The sequence below is a fragment of the Astatotilapia calliptera genome, chromosome 15 (genome assembly GCF_900246225.1).
Source record: "Astatotilapia calliptera chromosome 15, fAstCal1.2, whole genome shotgun sequence".
Classification (NCBI taxonomy): Eukaryota; Metazoa; Chordata; class Actinopteri; order Cichliformes; family Cichlidae; genus Astatotilapia; species Astatotilapia calliptera.
In genome coordinates, this window is record NC_039316.1 from 36,878,452 (window position 1) to 36,905,707 (window position 27,256).

At 40.8% G+C, this 27,256-nt stretch overlaps 1 protein-coding gene across 1 annotated transcript; it reads right to left on the bottom strand.

Annotated features, from left to right (window-relative positions):
• Positions 1 to 1,078: 1,078 nt before the first annotated feature.
• Positions 1,079 to 26,932, bottom strand: LOC113006721 (ankyrin repeat domain-containing protein 13C). Its single transcript, XM_026142855.1, has 13 exons — positions 26,232 to 26,932; positions 24,566 to 24,607; positions 18,020 to 18,124; positions 13,292 to 13,377; positions 11,224 to 11,269; positions 10,257 to 10,323; positions 8,875 to 9,019; positions 8,312 to 8,443; positions 7,273 to 7,434; positions 4,183 to 4,262; positions 3,898 to 3,996; positions 3,613 to 3,713; positions 1,079 to 3,496 (listed from the first exon to the last, which is right to left on the bottom strand). Exons 1-13 carry the CDS (start codon positions 26,623 to 26,625, stop codon positions 3,366 to 3,368), a joined length of 1,590 nt encoding a protein of 529 aa, XP_025998640.1. The 5' UTR covers positions 26,626 to 26,932; the 3' UTR covers positions 1,079 to 3,365.
• Positions 26,933 to 27,256: the final 324 nt, after the last annotated feature.

Below are 27,256 nucleotides of genomic sequence, written 5' to 3' on the forward strand. Positions count from 1 at the left end.
TTGCTACGATGGGATTTATTCTGTGGTTATGTTCTGGGTGCCTGGCAACTGTTAACCTTCACTCAGGTGTTGTCACGTTATGGTTCAGTCCTAATCTCTACATTCATGGAGTTTCTTTCCACTGAAACCTGAGGGATAAACTATACATGCTTACTGTTGCCATGTACAGAGACTTTGCCTGAGAATTAAACAGCTCAGTGCATTGTGTGTGTGTGTGAAAGAAAAGTACTAAATTAGAGGCATGCATGCAGTGGTGTGGAGAAGTCATGAGCCAGCCAGTAATATATTTTATTTCTCTCAACCACTTACTTTGCAGTAGTTAGAACTGTACAGAGGGTGGGGGTGCCACAATTTATATTTGTAGATAAAGCCTTCCTCCTGCACATATTCTTTATAAGCCCCTCCCACCTCAGGTGCAAGTGCTTGTTTGTCAAAAGTAATTTAATTCTTAAACTCTTGAAACAAAGAGTAACCCTTGAAGCTTTTTTTCCCTGAACTTGTGGGTGTCTGACTGTTTTAGGCTGCGTATAGAACAAAATAACTGAATGTGCATCAGAAATGAGTGAGGATGGTCTCTGCCTATGCAGCTACCCTTGGAAAAACCTGGTAACTGTTCCAATGGTCATCAAACCACATCTTTATCGATATGTACTGCGGTGTCAACACTCACCATTAAGGGTACAGGACAGGTCGTCATGTTTTACTTTATATATCAACTTTTTCTCTTTTTTTTTCTGCTTTGTTTCAGAAACCACGTGAACAAAAATATTCTGAAAGGCTGCTGCGGATTCTCTTTTCTGCCCAGTCAAGCTATAAACCAAACTTTCTATCGCAGCTCCGTTTTAGTTGAACAAAAACTGAAATATTGACTATTTGACAACCATGTCTTGTCCCATTGTCCAGTAAAACGCAAAATAAAGACTTATAAACCCACAAAGGTTAAAAAAGAAAAAAAGAAGAGGAAGTGTAGGATGCCCCAGAACGAGCTCAGAATAAAAGGATACCCAGATGAGGTGTCGTATCCGTGCCACGCATGTTTTAATATGACCAAGTTAGAAAAAACACAAGAGTGCAAACATTAGATATGTGGCTTTTTATTTCGGTACATTTTATATGAAAATAGTGTCGCAGACTTATACAACAGTTTTTGCTGTACAACTGACATTTAGACATGGATGAATCATTTCCTACAGAAAACATGTCAAATCCAATCAGCTGAATTCGGGAAGGAGCATCAAATAAATGTAAAGCATTATGTCAGTGAAGAGGCACACTTCCACTAGCTGCGCCTGCCTGTACTATGGAATGTGAAAAGTCAAACTGCATTTGGTTATCATACTAAATATGCATATGTAAGCACGGTGTTTCAATGATTAGGATGCTGAACAACTCTGAGCCACCAGTACAATAGCAACATCCCACAGAAAGCTGTCTGTATCAACATTAAGAGCTCATGAACCATAGCAGCACCTACGAAGACTCCTTAGAGTTAAACCCTTCCTTCCTTCCTTCCTACAGACTGATATTGAGCTTCTTCACACAGCTGACAGGTTATTGGTTCCACACATCTCCAGGGAGTAGAAAGAAAAAAATCCAACAAAACAATTAAGAGATTCTTTTTTTTTCTTGTTAAAGCAACATAAGTATGTACAAAAAAAGCAACTCCCACCATTTACAAACCAACAGTCTCAAATTATGTCACATGATGCATAAAAATAAAAAACATTACACAACTCTTCTTTTTGCAGAGGATGTCTGAAACCCATAAACACGTAGGAATAAAAAAAGAAAGTAAAAGACAAATCAATAACTGAACATGTATTTCTATAGTGTGCGGTGGAAATGCCTGATTTTTGTTAAGTGTAAGAAAAAAAAGGGGCATGAATGCTCTACTTACTGATTCCCAGACACCTGCTCACTGTACAATCCCCAGAGTTCCTCTTTTAGCACAACTGTGCGGTTGGTTACACAGTTAAAAAAGAACAACAAAACAATCTGATGAAGTAAAAAACAAAAGGCTGGGTTAGCCTAACTTACACTGCCCTGTCGCTCAGACTTCGCAGTACCATTAAAATCTGCAGCATCGCTACCACTGCCGCCATTAAAAGTTAATATTTCAAATGCAGGTTTAAAGATTCAGCTTCACAACATGAGTCTAAGAAGTCAGCTGGAAGGCGAGTAGGTGTAGTGGATCCAAATAGTGCCTCAAATATTCACTGACTCTGTGCCAGTAAAAATCATCGCTCACACACACACGCACGCACGCACGCACGCACACACACACACACACACACACACACGCACGCACGCACGCACGCACGCACACGTTAAAAATGTGCACAGTTAAAGTGGAATTCTACGGAAAACTGATTTTTTTAAGGACTTTTATCTACAAAAAGTACTCAGCTTTATACAAAACAAACTTCTCAAAGGATTATAAAGGCCACCTTAAGAAAAAACTAATTAAATTAACCTCACATCCCAAGAATATCGTTGAGTCAAATGTCAAGCTTATTCTTGGCATTTCAAACTTACATCCAAATTAAAATAACAGACCTTTCACTTTCTTGTTTACTTAACATGGCCGTTATAATCCTTTTTTTTTTTTTTTTTTAAGTAACACTTTTTTAGTAATAATTCGACCCCTTTGGACATTTACATTTCATCCTTAATCATTAAATAGGAATAGTCTAGTGTGTTCTTTAATAGAGTTCTTACACAGGCCTGTAACATAGATTAGGACATAAATTATGATATGTAATTTAATAAATGTAAGATCATAAAATATTTTTTAAAAAAAGGCTGATGATTTTTCACGAGTGTTTTGAAAAGTGAAAAATTGATCTCAAAATCAATTTCAAGTGGAATTCCTCTCCAGCGTCTCTCACAGTCACTCAGTGCTTTAACTACACATCAGTTTAAAACAGTCCCTTTATGAACATTACTTACATACTTAAATACAAAGCATCAGCTGAGCTGCTGTTTTTCGTACTCGTACTGAATATACAGAAAATTCACCTGCTGTGTTGTTTCTCATATTAACTCCAATGCCCCTTCACTGATGAGATTCTCACAGTCACCTGCGCTTCCTGCCTCGGACGCTGCATCGAATCAAATCTAAAAGGTAAAGTTCAAACCTGCGACACGAGGAGATGTCGAACAACCCGCTACCTCCGATTTAAATTTAGGTGTGTTAGGCTGTCTGGTCGCCGTCTGTATTCAGAGTCGGGGCGGGCGAGGGGTAGTCGCAAAACACAGTTTTTATTCCTCATGTTTTTTGTTTTGTTTCTTAAATTCAAAAAGTACCCTCTGTAGCATAATGTTGCCTCGTTGCTTGTTTGCGGTTCAGTGTCCAGTGTGTGAGGTTAAAGGTCGGGGAAGCGGCTAGGGTCTTCTTTATAATCATTGGGAATGCTAAAAATGGATTCATCAAACTCATCGTAGCGAAACTCCTGAAACGTCACCGTGGCCGTGATCGTAGGAAACACGGGGATGTCTGCAGGGAGCCGAGAGCACAATTATATGGATGACATGAAGAACACATCACACGAAAAAGTCATGAACATCAATCAGCAGACTACTGTTTGCAACACCATATAAAACTCTGCTTACCGAGCTTGACGGGAAAGCCAGGGGGGAGCTTCATCTGAACAAACTCCCTGAGTTTATTAAAGTGCTTGAAGGGTGCAATCACTTCCAGAACATTCAGTAACCTGAGGGACACGAGAACCCAAATCAACAAACAAAAACAAAGTCTATTTTACTAAAGCATTTAGGTCTCAATGAATGAATAATTTCCCCCTTTATCCCCACTAAACAAGCCTGAAAATACCAATAGAAAATGATGCTGCCTGCTTTTTAATAACCATCTGGAGGGCAGCTTAAATGAAGACTTACGATTCGATGCTCAGAGGGAAGTCTTGACTCATGGCTATTGTGGCTTTGAAGTTTTTCTTGCTCTCCTTGCACACCAGCTCTCTTCCTAGATGAGGAGCTCTGAGACAGAAAATTGTATCCCACGATGAAGGCAGTTCAGTCAGGAAGAGCTCACAGCTCATTAATGCAGACATGGAAAACTACCAGTGTTCTTCCAGTAACTAAAACATCAACCTATGTGAATATTGCATTTGGCACACGTAGAGATTCCTGCTTTATTTATTCCCAAACACTTCAGACACCTACTTTCCATTGTCAGCCGTGATGTATTCTTCCCAGGATATAGTGTTGGGTGACGGGGGGGTTAGAGATTGCCTTCTTGCTGGCTAAAAGTCAGAAAAGAGATTAAAAAAAGGTCATGGTTAGGCTAAAGTGTAAAATACTGAAAGGTCACACTTAAAAACAGTGAGTGAAACTAACAAAAAAAATGTTAAAACTGATCTAAGTTGTGACATACAGATGTTTTTTGTCATTACTTTTATATCAACATTAGTGTTTACCTACACACCTTTAATTTTTCCCCGCAGAGCAATGACATACACGGCACATGCCACTAGAGGGCCCCAGCGCATCACTAAGCAGTATACTTTTATGCTGACATAATTAACAGCCATCCAACAACAGCAAAGTAACTTTATATAATAAGCTAAATGTTAGCATAGTATTAAAGCTAAATCAGTAATTACTAAAAGCGGGAATCAACCAAACTTAATCTAGAAAGTCCTGATTCAGTGATGTTAAATCTTTAGTTAATTCAGCGGGTGAGCGTCACAAACGGTCACAGAGAAGAAGAAGGAGGAGAAGGAGAGCTGTTGATGCTGTTGTGCCGGCCTTGAAATTAGATTCTATGTTATTGTTCATGGTTGATAACAACTGTGTGAACCAGTGATCTTAACTGAATAAACAGGAGCTGCACAGTAAACAGCCTTCAAATGTTAAGCTTTGTTGAAATTCAGCTGTAACGCTGCCGTATCAGATTCATTCACCAGATCATTTTTATCAGCTGAAGTGAGTGACTCTCCCCACGAGCAACGAAGGATCAAAGACAACTTTCTTCAAAAGAAATAATTTTTTTTTAAAAACAAAAAATTGGAAAACGTTTGGCGCTTGGCCTTCTTGATTTAATGTTCTTCTTCGGTGTCAGTTCATATTAAGATTGGACGATCTGTTCTGGATGACTCTGAACTACGAGGTGCTTTGACAGTCTGTTATTCCTAAATATTAGCTCCCTGCTCTGCCAGAGTTCAGATTTTTTTTTAAATCACTATTAAACCAGCCGATCTCTGTTTTGTAAGCTGTGGTTGAGTACGACAACTAGGGCAGAAGAATCTGAAAACAGGTTCTGGATGACGAGACACCTCTGTGCCAAGAGATGGCTGACATAAGGTGTGCAGCCTTATTATGTCCTCTCTCACACTGTGTACCAGGCCTGGCACATTGTTGTGATGAGGACAGAGTACACACAGGCTGTGGAGACCTTGATCTGCTGGCATGCCGGACCTGCTCCCCCATCATTCCACGGCACCGGGAGGGGGGGGTTAGCTTTCATCCGTGCGATCAATAGTGTCCAGCTCTATTCCAAAGCCTCCCACGCTCTGCCTGCGTCCACAGACTGACTTGTTCTCTCCTGCTGTAGTAAACACCGTTGCGTCACAGCAGCTGCTTATCTCATCCACTTCCCATGTATCATTTTCCACAGGTGTGGAGGCGAGACTATTTTCACATCAAAACTAAAACAAAAAATGATATCCCTTCAAACTGTTTTCCCCCCCCCACTTTAAACAAGAGCAGGCACCAATTCACATCAGCACAAAGTTCTGACAGACAACAGAGAACACTTTGATGAAACAAAGCCCAACACAGAACACAGGACGGTCAAAAACAGAACAAAAAGCCGTGAGCGTCCATTGTGTGTCGAGAGGCTTTATGTTCACAGAGTGGTTGTGTTTACGGCTTCCTCTCGAACATACTATAGTGAGGGGATGGTGGGTGAGCGATGAACAGCTTAGTAGCTTTCACCACTGGGGGGCAGTGGTAGAATTTGAATCCATGCAGAGTGGCTCAGGGGCATTTGTTCATTCTGTCTTCAAACAAATAAAAACATCAAAAGGAACATTAGTGGGGATCCAGTCAGGAATTTTTCAATAAACCATACAAAGTGGCTCGACAGGGTCCGTTTCTGTAGGATTTATCTTTGTATGGACACGGGGGTGAGGAGTACTGTGAGGTTTATTTTGTCTGAGAGGCTCGTGTCCTACCCCAATGTTCCAGCGGGACAGGACAGTTTCAGGATTGGACTGGTGGTTACGCTGCAGGTATAAGTAAAGACAATGTTTATCGACAAAGTGCTGGAGGTGTACAGGTGCACTTGATACACAGGTGCACTCGAGGATTCATGTTAGAACAAACTGACCCAAGTTAAAGAAAAAAAACTGTAACACAAATTTAACGACTTTAACTTCACTGCTGAATGAGAACCTGTGGGAAAATGAACTAGAGAAATGTAAATTAAGTACATTTCAGTGCCCATCAAACCTGCAGCACTGTATCTCCCTGTAGAAATAAAAAAGGTTAAAAGAAGTATGGTGACAAACGTTTAGTGATAAAAACTGCATTTCCTGGCCCAAACAGAGTCACCCTTCACAGATTCAGATGTTAAGCACCTAACTTCAGTTTACTACCACAAACCTTTGGTCTCCACTTCCCTTTTCATAAGCGAGAGGTCTTTGTAAAAATGTACTTAACTCACCTATTTAAATCTTATCAGGACCTAAAGTTTGAATTATTGGGAGCACGACCACTTTGAAGGACGCCTGGATGCCGTTACAGGCAGCTGCAGCTGGTAGCTGTCTGCCAGACTTCATGTCTCCAAATTCAAGTCACTGAACTGGACCTCCCGACTATGATTGTAGTGCTTGTGTGTTTTGGCTTGATGTGCGGTTAACTTTACAGTCTGTCCAAGAAGTCTGCTGGATTCTAGCAGGACACTAGTTCATTTGATGACTGTTATTGTGTGCTGCTGCAATATAAATAAACTTGAACTGGAATGTTGCATAGCACTCCATAACTCTGTGCCTAATAATATGGATGCAGATAGCTAAGCAGCTTTTTGGCCATAGCTCATAACTTATCAATCCAACCTCTCGTCTAAATATGCTGAAGGTTGGCTCTAAAGAATTGACATGTGATGCTATAATGCTAAAGTTAAAGCTTCAAAACAGGACTTCAACTGCACATAAAATAGGCATAGCCACAGGAAGACTGTTTTTGTTTTTTTGGTTTGTGAAGTTATCAAACAAAGACACATAAATCTTTATTCATGTCAGTGATGCTCACCTCAAAGTTCTGCTCTATGAGGTTCCCTCCTTTGCTCAGACTCTCCATGATGGCTTTGTTCCTCAAGATGTCCTCCTCGCTCAGATGCTCTCTCCTCTTCCTGGACTCGAGCACCAGGCCGTTCACAGAGTAGAAATCGGCCAGAAAGTTTCCCACGCGCTCCTGGAGATTAATAAACAGTTAGATAAGTTCCCCCCTGCCACAGACTGACCAATTTCCCTTTCAAACAGAAGTCAAAAGGACAAAGGATTGAGAGGGCAAAAAGCAATACTGTCATATTTCAGTCACTAACTCCACACTGCCAGATTTGTCTGTGTTGTTTTGAACCCCAATCCTGTCACCTGAGCTCCCTTCCTGGGGTCATCACTGCCTCTCTGATGTATTTACTGCCTTTCCTTCCTGGTGTGGGGGTTACAACAGGAAATATGATATGTTGGCACTGGAATTTGAAATTGCCAATAAATAAAAACGATGAAGCTAAAGAAGAAAAACACCTTTGTTATGAATTAACACTGAATAGTTTACCACCGAACGCTCAAATTTCCCCGTCGGCAAAACAAGGCCATCGTCTTATTATTATAGTAAGGACTCATAAATACACACACTTAACAACATTAGCAAAATCTGTTTATGTTTCATGTGTCTGGAAGAAAAAAAAAGGTTTTGGTATCCGTCCATATATCTGATGATCATCAAATACATGGTATTAAAATCTCATATCGATCAGGCTTCAGATCCGGTCTAAAGGCTGCTGATGTTCTTTTCAGGTCCGTTTTTTTTAAAGAAAACAGTCAAAAACAAAACAAAAAAACACAACAACCTAAAAATGAGATATTGCAATCAATGTCACGTTACACACTGATATATCTGTGAAACCATAAGTAAAGTTTAATTTCACCAGCTATCCCAGTCAACTGAGTTATAAAGTACAAGAACTGGGTTCAAAAGTTGACTACAGTCGTTATGTCTTAAACTTTTAAAAGTCCCTGAAGGTCCACAGTCAGAGCAGAGTTTCTAAAAGCTGACAAATGACACCCACCGTCTTGTCTTCCCTGAACAGCCAACCAGTCTGCGCCCTAGAGAACGTGATGGATTTGGTGGACAGTGTGGCGGAGTACACGTCGCTGCTCATCAGAATATCCACTTCTTCTTCTGTTTCCATCTCCGACTCCTTAAAGTGTACAATAAATAAATAAATATAGCACATCATTATGCATCATGCATAGTGAACACTGAACAGCCACATCCTAGTGTTGGAAACAATGATGTCAGTCGGTTCCTCCAACTCTTTCTGAAGTGTTTGCACAAGATGTTGAACTGTTGTAGTTTCCCAGAGGATTACATCTGTTAACATTTAGATGCCCTGACCTTTGGTCTAGTGCTGTCATCAGGTCAAATATTCCTGCTAGACATAAGAAATACCAAAATATGTAGGGACACTGTTATATAATTTACTTAAACACAACTAAACAACTTTAGATTTAGTTGTCTTCACTGTAGAATCACAAACCTGCATTTTTCAAGTCAATGACAAAACTTTAAATATGCTGCTTTGTTCTTAACAGACATCACAAATTAAAGGGCCCCAAGGGTTTCACACACCTCATGGTGTATCCGCTGGTAGACTTTCTGTTCATTATCCAGCACAACAAAAGACTCTGAGGGAATAGCATTGCCGTTAAAGATGAAACTGAGGTCACCCCGCTGGCATTTCATGTCAGTGAAGTCTATCAGGGTTGTATCCAGTCTGCATAAACACATCGTGAACATACACAGAGGAGACAAAAGTCAGAATTATTGTGAGCTCAAGTTAACTTTTCAGGCCAGCAGCACAACCGTGTCAAAACTGTGAGCGAAGACAAAACTGTGCTCGATGTTACACTTTTGAAAGGTCGGAGACAATGTGTATGGTAATCACTGCCACGGGAGTCCAACAGCACTTTTCAAAATTTTCTTTGTGTTGTCAGAGTGGGTAGTCCTGAAATAAAGCGTGACGGCAAAGAGAATAAGTGATCTGCTTGAGAAGAATGCACACAAAGCGGTAGGTGCTACGGGTAGGTATGATAGGCCTGACACACCGTGGAGCTGGTATGTAAATGAACTTGCTGTGACAGTTTTTTTCCTTTCACCCGCTCCGTCTCTCGCTCTCCCTTTTTCTCCCTACAACTCTGGCATAATAAGAGGGCATTTTGAATACCAAATTAGACAGCCAGGAGCGGTTTCACAGAATAATGACAAGCTCCACATCAAGGTTACCTCATAAGGAAGAGTGAAGACGCACACACACGCACGCACACACACACTTTTACAAACTCAATTCAATCCTCAAATAGACTGTGCTGATATAAACCCAAACGTAGAGGCATAGGTTTACGTGCGTGATAAAGGGGTGGCAGGATTTGTCATATATGTATGAAAATCTATGTGCATATGCTGTAAATGTGGAAGCCAGCCCTCAAGCCTGCATAGCGTTGGATTTTTGCCTGAAAGGCGCTGGAGCACAGCGGCATATATTCCTACTGTAGATTCACTGTTGAGACTGTGTCAGCATGTGTCAGGGTGTGATGAATTTCTGCTGATGCTCTTTGTAAGTGAGCTACTCAGCACAGTAGACTGTACAGTAGCTTCATCTATGAGACTGTGATTTAAAGCGAAACAGAAGGAAGAGTTGTGCGCACAGAGGGATCGCTGTTCGGCTTCCTCGTACTGCTCATACTGCAGGCGCTGATTTCACACTCTAGTTAACAAAACTGAGAAACTGGAAGTAGAGAAAAGAAAGACGAGTGGATGCTGTGTACAGCAGCAGTTACAAATAAACCAGCAAGCCTTAAAAACAAAGTGCACGAAGAGCAGGCTTTCTCTGGGAAATGTTTAATATGGCAGGGCTTACATCTTCTGGTTTACTTTAACAGGCAGCTTGAGAAGTGACTGAGTTTTGAAATGTCAGAATGCTATTTAAATGAACATTTGTTGACAGGACTTGCCTGATGTTGATGCCTTGTTTGTAGATCTTGCAGGCATCTGAAGGCAGGATTCTGGAGAGCAAAGGCACTGCAACATGAAAAGATACAGTAAGGGTGTGTAAAACGTCTAAATTTAGAAAGCACATTTGAGGAAAAAAAACTGCAGATTTCAAAGCTTTGGTGGCATATAAACCTGGAAACTAGAGTGCCACATACCAGAAGTAGTTCAACAGCTAAATATTTAATAACTCACAGTCCCTATCGTATTAAGTAACTGAAGGCATGATACTCTACTTGCTGCTCCAAAGTACAGAAGAATAGTTGCGCATTAACAAAAACAACAACAGAAAATAAAGACCAGTCAATAAGCAAGATGTGCATCTGATACAAGTCTGTGTTGTTCTCCGAGCACACAAACCTTAAAAATATAACTTTCACTATTACACCATCTCAACTGGCAAAAATATATCCTTATGTAACCATTTTACATTTTGTTACCATCACGTGTGTGTTACATAACCCTATTCACCTTGTCAATAATTCACAAAGACACACTGAGTACACAGAAATCAGCCCAGGCCTACAGTCCTGGGTTTGGTCTGCAAGCTAAGCAAATGCTGATGCTTGAGCTCTAGTGAAGGCATTTCGTCTATCGCCACACACCGTGCTCCATCTGTGAGGTCCGCTGTTATGTTTTACCCGCTGTTATGTTTTACCTGATGTATTAGATCATTAAAGGTGAGACATCCATTTTAAAGGAAGGCGTATTGGCTCATTTCAAACAGGCACTGTCATTTTCAGCTTGACGTCACTCAACGTCCCTCATGATACACGGTAATCCATCCGTAACCACCTGAACACTAAGTCTGTTCTTCTCCCTCAGATTCCTTAGTGTTCGTTTTTCAGAACAATGACATGTGATTCATTTCCACAGTGGATCAAATCTGAGAAACTGTCAAAGGAGAGCAGACAGAGAAACTTGACTCACCCCAACTTTGGAAGTCCCAGTGAAGCTCCAAGTAAAAGTCTCCGAGCTGTGAACACAGATAAAGAAAAATCAATAAGGAGTGAGGCTACGTGTTTCTACTGCTGATTATTATTCCACAGATCTGATGAAAAGGCCGGAAACCCACAATGTCAGAGTCTGTCTCTCAACACTCTCCAACTTCCCTACCCTCTCTGTGCCTCACAGCCACCAGATTGAAAATAAATAAATTATTAAGAATAATAAATAGTACTCCTACTGAGTTACACCACGAGGACGATGGTTTTGATAATGACAGAACAATTCACCCACTGTAACAATAGTGACATAGCGAGCTCTATGCAACAGAAAAATAAATTAAACCACAGACTTGGACACCATATTTGGTTTTATTTAATGAGATTATAAAAGTAGCACGCCAGCGTTTCACTTTACATGAAAGTATAACTGAGCCTCTGCTTCTTTACATAGCAAACCCCACCTCAGTACAGTCTAATTATCTTGTAAGGCTTGGATCACCGCTACGATCGGTGGTCTCAATCCACACGTCAGCAATGATGTCAGGCTGGCCGAGGATCATCACTTCCCAGAGCTTTATAATCTCAGAGAGATGATGACACAAGAAAATCGCCGGTCTCATCATTTCAGGGAAAATACAGCCTTCGAGGTCTGTCAAGTACTTGAGACTTTAAAACTTTTACAGTGAGGGAGGAAGGTCAGGTGAAGTGGTATAACCTCTTTAAACACGATAAAACGCAGAGTTTTATTTGCTCGTGTCCTGTTCTTGATTTCCTCAGCATTACTGCACAGCTGACCTCTTGTTTGATGGCAGATACTCCCTTCACCCTGGCCAAAAAGGCTAAAATGACCAAAGAAAAAGTGGAAAACAGTTAAACATGAGAGGTTTTGGACAAAGTTTGTGTTTTTTCCATTGTTTAAGCACTGCTTCCAGCCAAGAGTGATACCATATATGCCCCATAGCTGCAGAAAAGGCTAACATTGTTATCTTTTTACAAAAAACAGCTGACCATGAGAGGTTTTTGGACCAATTTTGTGTTCTCCATTCTTTAAGCACCGGTTTGAGCACCGTTTGAGCACCGGCACCGTTTCAAAAGTACCGATTTGGCACCGGTATCGGATAAAACCTAAACGATACCCATCCCTAGTGATGTCAGATAAGCATGATATACTTCTGCATTGTTATTTTCAGTGTATGTGTGCAAGGTCAGATAAGCTGAGATAATGCCTGACCTCTCCCCTTTCTGTTAAAAGAGGAAGTACTATGTAACTTACTTTCACTATAAATAAAGCAACCGAGCCTGCACTCAGTGTGTGTGTCTTCTCAGAGGCATTCACCCGTGCGCACGTTTTCTAATACTCTCTGAGTCGGTCTGCAGTGTCTTGTTTCTCTTACTTGTGTTTGAACAAATGTCTACCCCTGACATGTGGTAAGGCTGTGCTTGCAGAATAGATCCCAGTGAAAGGAAAAGAAACAGGACAGAATTGAATGAGAGCACTCTGACAGGTAAAAAGCTCTGATGACCATAAAACAAGATATCCCATCAAAGGGTCAGGAGCAGCAAGGACTATCAGAGACATTATAAAAGAGAGAAATGGTACTCGAAAAATCCTGTGGTTTAACCGACACAAATGCAAAGCAGAGACTCACTGCAATTTCATCTGTGTAGTGGCAGGCATATCTATTTGTTACAATAAAAAAAAAAAAAAAAAAAGGGCTGGTTTTATTGGTTTACTGAATTAATTAGCATGACATTAGTGCTCCGGTGAGAGTCATCGATGGTGTCAGCACTCTGGAATTAGCCATTATGAAGCTGTAGAAGTATAACTTGAAGGTAAAAAGACTTTTTAAAACTTAATTTGAGCAAATGTATTTTTTTAATAGTCCATTGAGTATTTAAAATAAAGTTACAGCTCCAACTCAGTTCGTTCAGGGCAGAGGCTTCAAAATAGCGGCCAAAAAACAAAAAACAAAACAAAACAAAAAGAGGCTGCCAAAGTTGGGTGCAGAGTGGCAAAACTGGCTTCTAGCAGGACTTTAGGACTACGTTACCTCTTTGAGGGCTTTCAGCAGTTTGGGCCTCTTGTCCTCCACGCTCTCCCTGGACTGCTGCTTCAGCTTCCTCAGCAGCGCTGTGACTGAGAGCGCACGGAAAGATGAGCAGAAAAACAGAAGAGAAAAAAAGTGACACACCAGCTTTTTCTATACAAAAACATATCAAAGTTTAATTTAAGGTTATTGGATGGCACATTACTTTTTGCCATGAATATTTTTTATAACCCTGTTTTACTGGATCCGATCCCACTGCTAAACTTAATAAATATTCTACTGTGAGTTGATCAACCATGTTTAAAAAAAAAAAAAAAAGTTTAACAACCATGTTTTGGCAAATCTGACCATTTTCTCCACACTCCCTGAAAGACAGGCTGTCCTTAACCCGAACTCTTCCACAGCAGCATTTTTAATTTCTCTTTGAAATTTGGTCACATTGGGGCCCGATGAATGTAAAAACGAAAAATTGCCAGATTTTTTTTTTTTATTTATTTTTGTTTTTAAGAAAAATAAGAGCCACATATGAGCATATTCGTTTAAAATTTTGAGTAACAGTAGCAGTATAATGTCCTCATAAGTGGATATCAGGCCCTTGTAGAGCAAAATTGAGTATTTTGGTCTAAATAACCCAAAATGTGATGTCCACATATGTGGACGCCAGGTCCTAGGAGGTTAATCATGATTACTTGAACATTTCTAAAATTAAGGGTGCTGGGCTTCACTTCCATATGGGCATCTTTCAAGATTTCCCACAATCTGAGTGCCTTGCAGAACATCGTCAGTTTTATTTAAAATTACAGGTGGTGATCAGAATGACAGATACTGTGCTTCTTTCATGCCCAAAAATATCATACCATCTGTTTTTATGCTGCACAGCAAAGGGCAGACCTGCAATATTGGTAAGGTTAACGTTTAGGGCAAGACGTTTTTAAACGTACAGGAAATACTGTGTACTTAACGGTTTCTCTAAGCGAATCATGTCAACAATGAAAAAAAAAGTGCTACAGGCTACAGCAATTTTTACTGAGATTTACCAGCTTCCTGGAGCCAAATGGGGCACTCCCAGCATCATCCAACCAACCCTGATGCATAGCCTGCAGGGATCAAACCGTTCCAGGAAGTTCAAAGGGAGCAGCAATGGCAGATACAGAGCTGCCTGCTAATGAGCAACTCCTTTAACCTCCTTAACGAACTAGGGGAGAGGAACGCTCACAGTGGGCTTTTAGCCATGATGGGTCACATTAACAAGCGTTCTGCAGCACTGGCTGCAGGAGACTTGTGCAAAAGAAAACGGTTCCACGCAAATTTACAACAACTATTTAGATGTTATGTGATGCTTATTAGGGAGTGGGAGCATCAGTTGCTCACTAACATAACTGTGGTGCTTTTGACGAAGCCATGAAGGGAATAAATGACAACAACTATTCCAGTGATTAAGTCATGGAAGCAGTTATGAAAAAAAAAAAGGGGGGGATATGTTTGGCCACTGAGAACCCGCCCGTCCTACATTTTAATAGGACTAAAAGCAGCAGTGCCCATATGGCATAGTCATCAGCCTGACCATCTCCTGTGCCCTCCTCCATGTCCACGTGGCGAGTCAACATACACAAACATGTTGTTCATATTGTCTAACTGGTGCTCCCCGTGCAGCAGCACAGAGGGGCAGAGGACTCAACGGTAAAACTAGGCCAAATGAGAGCACAGGAACGCACATGCGCCAGCCGGCACAGACACAACTACAGGATGAGGGTGTCTTTGTGGCCTGGCTGCCTAATGAGTGTAGACAAGCTCTGGATGGGGCTCCTCCTGATCCTCACCGCCTCGCAGCAGGACAAGGAAGGGAGTAAAATCTCACCATCTGGTCACAGACCACCCAGCCAACACAGACTGAGAAACCAATGCGGGCCGTTTCAACACTAAACCCAACTGACTCTCCACGCTGGCACTAATTCACCGAGATACTGATCGGGGCACTTTGCTGGCACTAATTAGTCGAGTGATCTCAGCAGTTTCACCTCCACACTAATAAAAAGAGACAGAGTCAAGACAAAAAACTTGCTTTTACATTACCACAAAGGGCAACTATTTAACAAGATACGCAGGTGGAGGGCTGCTGCTGCCAGGTCTCCAAGAATGTGGGAAAAGTTCAAAATGACACAGGCCAGAATATTAAATGGATGCGAAAACTCACCGAGGTCGACAAATTTTGCAAGCTAACTCAAACGGCCGAGTTAACTGAAGATGACATATCACATGCAGGGAGCTTGATTCAATTTAGTTTCATTTAAACGCTCTGAATCATATCAGGAAAATGTAATTTTTAGACATAACAAATAATTACAAGCTGAAACAGAAATCCGTTGTTCTTTATCCCTGCAGCCTGTGCTGTCATATTTTTATATGCACAATAATTTTGCTCTACATTAATTTGTCAGTGAGGTTACAGTGAGGCTATAAACAAACCTTTGTTTGCAAATAAATGTAGAAAAATTCACTAGTTACAAGCTAAAATAAAACTATGGCAGCTTATAATTAATAAATAAGAAAATAACATTTAAGAATTCGTTTGCTTTGCTATGGCCTTAATAAAAAAACAAAAAACAACTTTTCTTCCTTCTAATGCCACACATATCACCCGAAAAAGCAAAATGTAAAATATCATTCAGTCAGTCAATCAAGATAATAATATTCAGAAATAAAAATTATCCAACTGAAAATGTTCAAATATGCTGGTGATAGTGTTGTTGGTGCCTTTACTTTTACAGGAATTCTAACCCTGACTCTTCTGCACAGGTTGGAGGAGTAATATAAATCTCCTCATTTGTTACTGAATGCTGCCTTGTTTTGATTCACACATGCACTATAACATATAACACCATAACATTAATAGCATATACTGCAACATATACTGATAAGAAGATGAATTTTATGGATAACGATGATTCTATCTACAAGAAAGCCAGTTAGTGATTATTTGATGTTGAACTTGTGCCCTCAGGGTGATTTAATAGTCAGGGATTATTTCAGCCAAAAGCAATTAGTATACAGAAAAATAAGACGCTGTGATGCATTTCTATTCTGTATGTATGAATGCTGCTGATTGTTGGCACTAATTCTATTATGAAGTGATCTTGTGTATGTATGACTTGATGAATCATGAGTTATTCTAATTCTAATCTATTCTAATGCCTTAATCGTGGATATTTATAAGTGACTCCTAATAGCTCTATAAATTTTGAATACAGGAAGAAAACATGTGAGAAAAATCTAAACTCAAGCTTATTACAAAGACACAGAAAGAGAAAAGGATCTTCTTAAGCCAAACTTCTTCAACTTAAACTTTTCTTGCCAAGTCTGGTTGTTTATTCAGGCTAGTGAGACCATTACTGCCTGACACCCACATGAAAAAGCAGCTCCCTGCCTCACATACAGTAATATGACTGAAACTCTCTTTGAACAAGTCCCTGAAGCTGACAACACAGCTGTGTGGCAGAGGCGAGCGAGGACTGAAATAGCTCTTTCTGAACCAAACACATGACAAAAACTATTTCTGAGCCACATTTTGTCTCCTCGTTCAAACGGAAAGCCACACACCCGGGTAACAAACGCACTGTGTCGCAACAACATACGGGGGAAATGAATGTTGAGCAGAGAATAGAGAGCTACACCTTTCTTTAAAACCTTACTGCAACATGTACCTGCATGGTCACCTGCACAAGAAACCTGCCAGCTGTAAGATGAAATGTCATTAGAGTTCATTAGAGGTTTCAGTCAACAGACATACTTTGAGTCAGTTCATTAGAGGAAGCAGTCGATGGAGGAACTTAAAGCTGCTTCCGTTTATGATGTAACATTGGTGCGAAGTGGCTGTGTGGATACATGAATGAAAGAGCTTGCTCTTTCATTCATGTATCAACATGTACTAGGTTAGCAAAGTCATTTTTTAACTGGAACTTATTAACTTATATGTAAAATCCGAATGCTGTACTTGAGATGTTCCAATAGCTGAGAATGAAGTGGGCCAATCAACACCTAACCTGGTAGTTCTGTAGCAGTAGTGAAGGGTTGTAAAATACTTTTAATGCATTCACCACAGCTACAGACCCCACCACAGTGAACAAACCTCAAGCCTTCCTGTTTCTGTCATCAAAAGCTCTAAATAGATTGCAGGTGAAATTCTCACTAGCAGAGCACTACGGTACTAGCAAAACTGTAACAGCTGTCATTCAATCCATTCTCCCTCAGTCATTACAAAAAATCTAACGTGACTTTTTGTACAGTGCCACAGGTACTCGTGACAGTGAAATAATACAAAACATTCTCACTGTTTCAAAACAAACTTTTGGGCCATTATGAAACGTGGGACAAAAACACGTGTGATATGGGCTTGAGCATAATCAGCCTATCAGGACTGAGGGAATTATCTAATGAATTGCTTTTCACTGGAATACAAAAGCCAGAGGGCCTTGAGGAATGCCCCCCTCTGAGGGACAAAAGAGCCAGGCCGGTGTGGTGGCCTCACTGCGAGGCGGCCGCGTGGAAGAATGTGCAGAGCCGTTTGTTGATTTGTATCTGTTGATGAAAACTTCTCTCTCTTGCCTTCTCCCACTGGTGCAAGCCTGATGCCTCGCTTTAGTAAACGAGTTCACTGACCAACATCAGTTTCAAACCTCTGCGTGAGTGTTTTATTGAGCAAAGCCAGCTACTCAGCGAGTCAGAGATACTTACTCATCTGTCGGTCTCCGTAGCTAATGGCCTCGGCGAGGGGGCTCCATCCCTGAGCGTTCTTCACCTTCACTGGTGCATTGTGGGCCAGCAGCAGATGGGCACACTCTGCAAGGAGGACAGTTAATCACTAAACACCAAAAGACAAACAGAAGGACAAACTGAAAACCCAAAAAGCCACCAGGAATGTGCCTAACACACGACTCACTAGCAGTACCACAGACCTAATAGATTTCAGTTTGGCATCTTGACTTGACAACGGGCTGAAGGATGATTTCCTGACCAGAAATAGTCTGAAAATGTGACAGCACCCAAACTTCATAGTCATAGATATTAGGAAATTAATGTTCCAGTAACTAATAATAAAAATCCACAGAAGTAAAAGGTGCTTTGGGGTATGTTTTTTTATGTATCTCCATTTTACATCCTATTAATATGAAGCAAACACATAATACAATATATGCTGAAAACAAAACAATAAAAACTTTAAAAAAAAAAACTACATTGATATTTTTTATGGTGACTGCTTAATACACAGAAGAAAAACCCTGCGTCCAGCTCTAGTCATGTGTTCGATTTTCAAACCACAGAGGAACCGAACAAAAATGAGATGCAAAGTTAAACAGCTTTACTTCTCCTGCTCTGCAAGTTTTATCTGATGTGTTTACTTCAAACTGACTACTCTGCAGTACAGGTGTCATCGGTTACATAGAGCACATTTCTCATAATGTTTCCAGGGTGTCCAGAGGGCTAGTTTGTGTATAGAACGTTAACCAAAAAGCCATATGGGACCTACAATTATGCAAGACTTGGAATCTTTCCTTTTTCTTTTTTTTTTGTCCTGCATTGCTTTAAATTAACGAACTAAATTTTGAGCTAAAGGAAAAGACATCCCTTGGTACTATGTAGTCACCCTCCGAGCGGTGCTTGAATTCTAACACCTGGAAAACAGCCAAAGAGCTTCGTCTCTTTTCTATGGTGAGATCAGCAGTAAGAGCAGCATAAAATCCCTCTGCTCTCCGGGCAGCGTGTCAACAAACTACAGCCAGCCACAACTGAAGCCTGTTGTTCCGGCTCAGCTGTCAGTTTTGTTGTGACATCACTCATTAAAATGTTGGCATCTGTACAGCTCTGTCCCAGCACTGGCCCGAAAAGTCACAGTCCTACAAATGCTAAGCAGGGGCTAAGTGCTAATGGTCCGCTGCTGAGTGCATATGTGGGGCCTTTGCTTGTTGGAGCCAGAAGTTACATTTGCTCGACCGGTCTTTTTAGTCATGGGTGTATCACGTGAACTCATTCAAATCCTCCTGACTTGTTTTTTTGCATAGATAATAACAGCTATCAAATACATCACAAAACCACATGCACCATATACATTGTATGACTGTGTACGTGACAAATAAAATTTGAATTTGATTTACATACTCCCCATGTTTCATTAATGAGAAAGAGGGTAACACAAAGTCTTAATGACGGAGGGCAATACAATCTGAAACTCTTCCTTATTAGACGCATTAACCACACAACAAAGAGAAGCACGTCTCTCCCAGGAGTGTAGTTACAGAAATAAAAAGGGCAAGATGTGACATCAACCAGTTCAAACAGTTAGGCTACATTCTCCTCATAAGCAATTAACAGTAACACCAGTTGTGTATAGTACAGCAGACATCAAGATGGGAGCATGGCAAAGAAAATCGAGATGAACAGAGACGCGGCACTGGGAAGTCATTATGGTCACACCAGTGATGCAGAGTTTCAAAGACTTGGCTCATTACTGGCTTTAATGGATTTTCTTGGTAAATTTCTGCTTGATGCCGAACGCTGTCCAAAAGCTGACCACTTCAAAAAGATTGACTAATACTGTTCATATCGCATGCTTGAATGAATTAAAATAGCTGCATTGGTAACAGGAAGATAGCTGAAAAGTGAATGAATAATGCAACATTACAGCAAAGCCCAGTCTTTACATGTTAGTTCAAACTGTCACCCAGCTCCGGGACTCAGTCGCTGATAACAGAAGTTGATATGGAGGCAACACAGGCAAACAAACGGACAAGAGCATGCTTTCTGATGTAAGCTTTGCATTTCCTCAAGGCTCTGACCTATATATCCCTCTGCTAAATCAAACGATTGTGTAATGATAACGACAACATTTAGCAGACATGCATTATATAACCACGAGGAGAACAGCCAGGCCGTGTGTCCTGAGCCCCACACCTTCAAGCTTCTGGTCTGAGTTTTGTGTTTCAGATGCAATAAGCGTATAGTGCGGCATCATGGATACACTTTTGTTTTAAAGGCACACAACACTTGAGTTCTATGTCAGTTGTTTATGATGTGAATTAAATGCAGAAACTAAGTTAATCGCCTCGCACTTTAAGATAAAAATTACAAACAGTTGCTATTCGAAGATCGACTCTGATACATTTCCATTACCTGTGAGGTAAGCGGGACATCACAGCACAATTGTAGCTACATCATGTTGAGATAATGAAGGCTTTTTGTATCAAATGTGACTAACAGCAAAGACACGTGGCTATTCCACTGACTAAAGTGTTTGTTTAAACTTGAACATCCAGGCAAACATTTGTAATTCCCGTTTCAAGCACTTGTCTCCTGTTTGCTCTTATTGGTGAAATAATAGCATTTGTGACGCATTCAAGTTGTTACCAACAGTTAAGTAAAGACTGAGCTATGATATTGAGCCATGGCTGTAGATGAAATGGCTTCAAACAGCAGCAAATGAGGATCGGTTTAAAAGCAGGTCAGGATGAAGGTGGCATGTGCCTGTGTGTGGCACGCCACCATTTAGTTTCAAGGACAGTTTCATAATCAACCATCAAACATTTTCTCAGAAAGACACACACAGCAACATGGCAGCTACATCCACAGAGGCGCTTTCAGAGATATCAAAGACTTGCATTTCTCTCAGGAATGAGTAACAAGTCAAACTTTTGGAACAGCCGAGAGTTCTGTTTTCTTATCGTAACAAAGTAATATGCGGGACCTTTTTAGTCGATTTACACATTATCATGGACATGGTGCTCAGGTGGAGACAAACAGATACTGTTTTATCTTTCACTGGTCACTACAGAGTCAAGGACACAGACAGACACACCCACCCCTTTTTTATTTCCTTTGGCTCGCTCCAAAAGTATCTTACCTGATAATTCTGTGACCTGAACATCAGATTTTTCCACAAGATTCCTAACAAATTAAATTTTAATACAATAATGTTTTGATTAGTATTTAGTTATCAGAAGTAGTTTAACTAAATTACTCAAATAAATCAGTTATGCTTTGTTTTCTGTCCATCATTCAAGAATTTTCACTTCCGAATTCATTTTTATCAGTGTCCAGAAACTCTCCGAAAAGCCTGCAATTGATCCAAAATGCTGCAGCAGACTAGAAAGAGAGAGAATATTTGACCCATACTTCTCTTCATAGGCTCCCTCTTAAATCCAGAATCAAATTTAAAATCCTTCTCACAAGATACAAGGTCTTGAATAATCAGGCCCCATCCTATCTTAAAAACCTCACAGCACCATACCCACCCAATCATCCACTTTGCTCAAAGACTGCCAGTTTATTTGGTTGGTGGTTCCTAGGATATTTAAAAGCAGGCCCCTCTCAAATGGTAAACACTGAGCACACAAAGCGCTTTATGCAACTTACCTCATTCATCCACTCATACAAGCACTTTTTTTCTATGCTTTTTCTATGCAAGTGCTTTCTAACATTCACAAATATTCACACTCCGATTAATGCATCGGAGTTAGTATCTTGTCCAAGAATATTTGGTATGATATTTGATATTTGGTATGAGATTAGGCTTAAAACTTTCCTTTTTTGATAAAGCATAGAGTTAGGACTGGATCAGTTGACCCTGAATCCTCCCTTAGTTATGCTGCAATAGGCCTAGGGTGCTGTGGGCTTTCCATGATGGCTGTTTCTTCTTCACTCACTATGAGCTTACACACACCATTTTGCATTTCATCCTTAGTTATTGTGAATCTCTTCCACTGGATCTATTCCACAGTGTGTTTTTGTCCTGCCTTCCTCCCATCACTCCCAACCTACTGGTTCTGCTGGAGGGTTCTTCCCGTTTCTTCTTCCCACTGTTGCCAAGTACTTGCTCAAAAGAGGTTGTTTTCTGTGTATTACAGTCTCTACCTTGGAATATAAGAGCATCTTGAGGTTACTGCTGCGGTAATTTGGCGCTATATAAATAAAATGAAATTGAATTTTAGATAACCATGATCAAATCATGACAAATTTGGGATCACTTGTCCCAATTTGGGCAGCATAGCTTCTATACAAAATGGCTATAATGTATTGCTGTGTGTGTATTTAGTGTTTTAAATATAAACAAAGTTAGCTAACTGGATAAAATGACATTTAGGCTGCTTGTTATTAGCCACCGTTTGCTGTCTTGTTCGATCTAATATGCACTTGTGCGAGCACTGATAAAGGAAAACTCCTTGTGGGCTGCTGGGCTGATTGCACGTGCATCTGCTGCACAGACGTCCTGCTTGAGTCGCATTCAACTCATGAGTGAGGGAGCAGGATGGTGATGTAAAGCACTTATCTAATGCTACTTGCTGTGCACTGGCTGCAGATGGGGCTTCTGTCGACAGGATCCGATTGCTGTTAAAGCTCCCTACCTTCACCCTACAGTTTTGACTAAGTCTGAGTACATTTTAAATGTTGATCTGGCTTTTTTTTTTTTAACCATTATTTACATACTCAGCAACATTTGCAATTGTGGATTTGAGTCAAACAGGAAATTTTCTTTTCCTGTTTGACTCAAATGCACTATTTTAATCAAAATCTTAAAATGAGCATGTGTGTGCCACTTTAGAGTATTTTTTTCCAGCCAGGGTGGCCCACTAATGTCAAACACTCACTGGAACTGTATCTTTCAAAGCCATTTTTAGAATCTCACCATTTTATCTTTCATTCACACCCATTAGACAAATGAAACAAAAAAAGAAAGAAACAAAAAAGAAAGAGTTTACTTTCCAGGCACATGACAGGAAGCAGAATCCAGACAAACTGTCTTACTCCTCTGACAATGACGTCAGCTTTCAGGACTGCATTATGCTCTGCTTTGGATTTTCTTCGTCTTTTACGTTAGATATTTCACCTGTGCAACTATTCCAGTCATGCAAACGATCAGACAGTAGACTGCTGATATGCACAACTGTCATTACCACAATGGCGGACATATATGCAGAAAAGCCAGAAACAAAGAGAGCCTTGTCCTCTGCATCCCAACAGGCCAGCCACACCCAGGCTGTGATCTCATGCTGTAGCCTTCAGCCCGTCTGGCCTGAGCATCCCTAGAGGACCAGGCAGCAGCTCAGGCAAGAGACAGGCAACCTCATTAGCAAAATCAATTCCATGGCATCCCGTCCACGACAACACTTCGGTACTCTGCTATCTGAATTACCAGTAGGTAGTGGCAGAGCCATCACACTGACAGAAATTGAGCTGTGCGAATGTGAAATCAATCGAAACCCGTGCTTCAGTGACAAACACCACAAATGACAATGTGCAGCACGGGTAACCCTATGCCTGAATGGTTGATCAGGAGCTGACTGCAAAAAAGGCTAAATTAATTTTTCAGAAGCATGTTCTGATGTTTCCTTGTCATATTAAAATGCAGGCATTGAGTCTTGAAGGGACAGCGTTTTAATGTTTTATGTGGATGCTTTCAGTCCAGCCAGAGCAATTCATTCTAAAAACAAACTCATGTAAGATTCCTACATTGCCTTGATACATCATGACATATTCATTATATACTCTTAACTCACAGTTATTCTAAGACGCCCAGATCTCATTAATGTGCAATTTGTTATATGTTCAACATTCTGAGAAAATACACATTGTTGTAGCCTCTGAAACACGTTCACCTCTTTTTCACAAGCCAATTCAAACCGATCACAAAACCAAAGTAACCTCTTTGGTGAGAGACACTGGCAGGTAACTAAAAATAACAGACTAAGCAAATATTATAGGCACTGAAAATTACATCGCTTATCTCAACTAATTACCTCCTGTGCCAGCTTCAAAGTTAAAGTCTTTCGAGCCAGCAGTGTTACATCAATCAGAATGAGACTTTAACTACTGAGAGGGGCCTAATTCTTGCACTATCATCATTATCCAGTACTCACTGATTAAATATGATCTGATAATCCTTTGTGAATCTATAAAGTTGGGGAGAAAAGAAAACCCGCTCTTAACAGATAAAGAAGGAAAGGTCTCTTGTTCCATCGTGATTTTGACCAGGAGAAAATCCATTAACACAACCTCTTTATTCATGCATGAGCATCTTGCCTTCTGGGATCTATGTGGTGATCTGTGACAAATGTCTGGTGGTGCTTAGCCTGGCAAATGCACACACAAAGGGAGGGAAATAAACTGAAACACACACAAACAAAAGATGCACGGGCCTACAGAGAGGCGTGTTTAAAAAGCCACAGAGACGGAGACAAGGAGAGAAACCAAAATAAAGCACGTGGAGGTGAATGCTTCAACACTACTCACCTTTATGTCCCATCATGACAGCAAGATGCAGCGGTGTGTTTCCTGAAGAAAGGGGAAAAAAACAGAATTTGTGTACTGCATTTAAGAATAACAAAAACAAGCGAGAGACTTCGAAGAGCATTTTGCCTTTAGGGCTGTCACAGCTGGAGTGAATTAGATGTTTAATCTGGGAGGCAGCCTTTGCTAAACTCCAAATGATATGGTAAGTCTGTGCTCACTGTGCCTTCTCCTACCATGATGGCAATACCACTGATTACTACCCAACTGCACCACAAAGCAAGCTACATTTCAGAGGCAGGCACATGGCCTGCTAACAGACACAATGTATGTGTTACATGGTAATCATTCAAGAGAGAAATGATATTTGTGGCAGGTGTGCAAAAGCCTCTACCTACTATCTGGCCAAACTGTAGGACCAGCTCCTTCAGGCTCTCCCTTACAGAGGAAGACGGAGGTAGGCACGCATCCAAAAACAACGTGGGGTAAATATGGGGAAATGTGCCAAAGCTGGGGTTCAGCTAAAAATCACAAGGGACGCTGTGATGAACAACAGAAAGATTTTTTTCTGTGTATATGAGGTCTGAGTTCACTTACAGCCACCACTGTTGACAGTTTCAAATAAACCACTGATATTTTTTAAAGCACCAATCCAAAGTCAGCTGACGTAAATGAAGTTTAATCTGTAAACAAGCTGCATTTTAACTCGTCAACAACGCAGTGTTACGAAAGTATTGTCTGGATTCACTGGGACTATTTCCTCCCTCCCACAAGCAAGTGGAAAACAATTGTTTAAAAAGGTATTTCTTTAAGCAACAAGTTTTCTGGAAAAAAAATCATAACAAAACAGCAAAGTGAATGGATGAAATATAATAGTGTTAATAAACATATCAAACAAAGCCTGCCTTACTTCAGTGATTTGATGGTCCAGCTTCAACTTATATCCACTAGAAGCTAAAAATTTATGGGAATAAAGCCACGAATTCAAGATACTGAGCCCAGGTAACCATCAACCGAGAAGGCAAAAAGGCTTAACAAGTTCATCTTCTTCAGCATCACCAGAGTAAATGCCCTCCCCTTCTGCTACGTTGTTTCATTACAGCATGTCAGTGTTTTGAGGACAGAACACATTCCAGAGCTGACAGTAAGCACAGCCCATCCTTTTTTCTTTACATGCGAACCGGAACAACCCTTCGCTGTAGATCTGTCAGTTAAGAATGCGTTGATTTGGAAAATGTGGCGTTATCTGAACAGACTTTGCCTTGCAGATGAATTGCAGTCAAGTCTGGGAATCCCAAAGTTTCGCACAACACGCCTTGATGCGTTAGCCATAGGGCCCTGAACCAACTTATCATCCAGTGTTTAAAGATGACTCATGTCACAAGGAATATGTGATAAATTTGAAATGTGGACTGAAAGGCCGCTGGGACCTTTCCTTATGCAGGCTTGAAAGAAGTGAATTTGAAGAAATTACAGGGTATTGACATTAAACTGCTCCTCAATTTGGACATCAGTTATCTGGGCCTTGGCAACAAGAAACCTCGCCTACATCTAATGCTGCCGGAGAATGATGGCCTATTAGCTAAAACTAAGCTTCACTGGACCTTGAAATTGGCAGTTCATTGTGGGCTTTTTAAAGGCAGCTGAGATGAGCAGTTGTTAAACTCACCATGGACGTCTTTCTGGGCGATATTCTGCGTCCGTATGAGCGAAGACAGTCGTCGGACATCTCCCTTAAATACACATTCGTGCACCGGAAAGTCCTGCCCAGTTCGGATAATGGGGTTTTTGTTGTTGTCATCGATAACATCGGATGTTGACAGTGTGTTGGTGTTAGCATTAATCTGCGACTGTTGGTTCTGCTGCTGCTGTTGTTGTTGTTGTTGTGTGGATGAAGACTTGATTAACTTGTGGTTGCTGAAGATTTTACTCGCTCTGCTCTTGTTGTTCGTCCTGGAGGCTGTAAACGTCCCGGTCGCAGCCTCTTCGTCGGGCTCCAGTAAGTCCTCGTCTTTGCTCGGCCTGTGGTCCTTGCGCAGGGAGCGGACCTTCTCTCCGGTCATTTTCTAAACGGTCGACGCTGACGATGACCCTCCGGGCGAACTGATGCGATTCGCCAGTTGGAAGTCTTCGCGCAAACACTGGAAACTGCACAACATGAAAACACTTACTTCTCCCACGGACACACAAAAACCACAGTTTGCTCGAGGACGAAAAAGTAGCACCCCCCTCCTGCCGGTCTCTTATGAAAACAAACAGTCCACTCTCCTCCTACCGCCCCAAACTGTCGACGGCTGCAGTACAACATAAGCGGCTCCAGTTGACTAGTACGAACGCTTCGGCTGATATCTTCCGGCTCGTATTATCGCGAGAGTTTGGGAAAGGTTATTACCGGCCACTCACTGAAGCCGCTCCTATTTTATCAAAACACAGCCTACAGTAGTGTAAAATAAACACGTTTTCTATTATTTTACTCATGTATTTGAGTTGAGTCCAAATTTAAGAGCCATATAAGAGCCAACCTCTGTATATTTTATATATTTTTTTTATTTTTACTCTATTTAATTTGTAAAATATGTATACACACACACACACACACACACACACACACACACACACACACACACACACACACATATATACACACGTAGACATACATATTTAGTATACACATTCAGTAATATGCATACACTC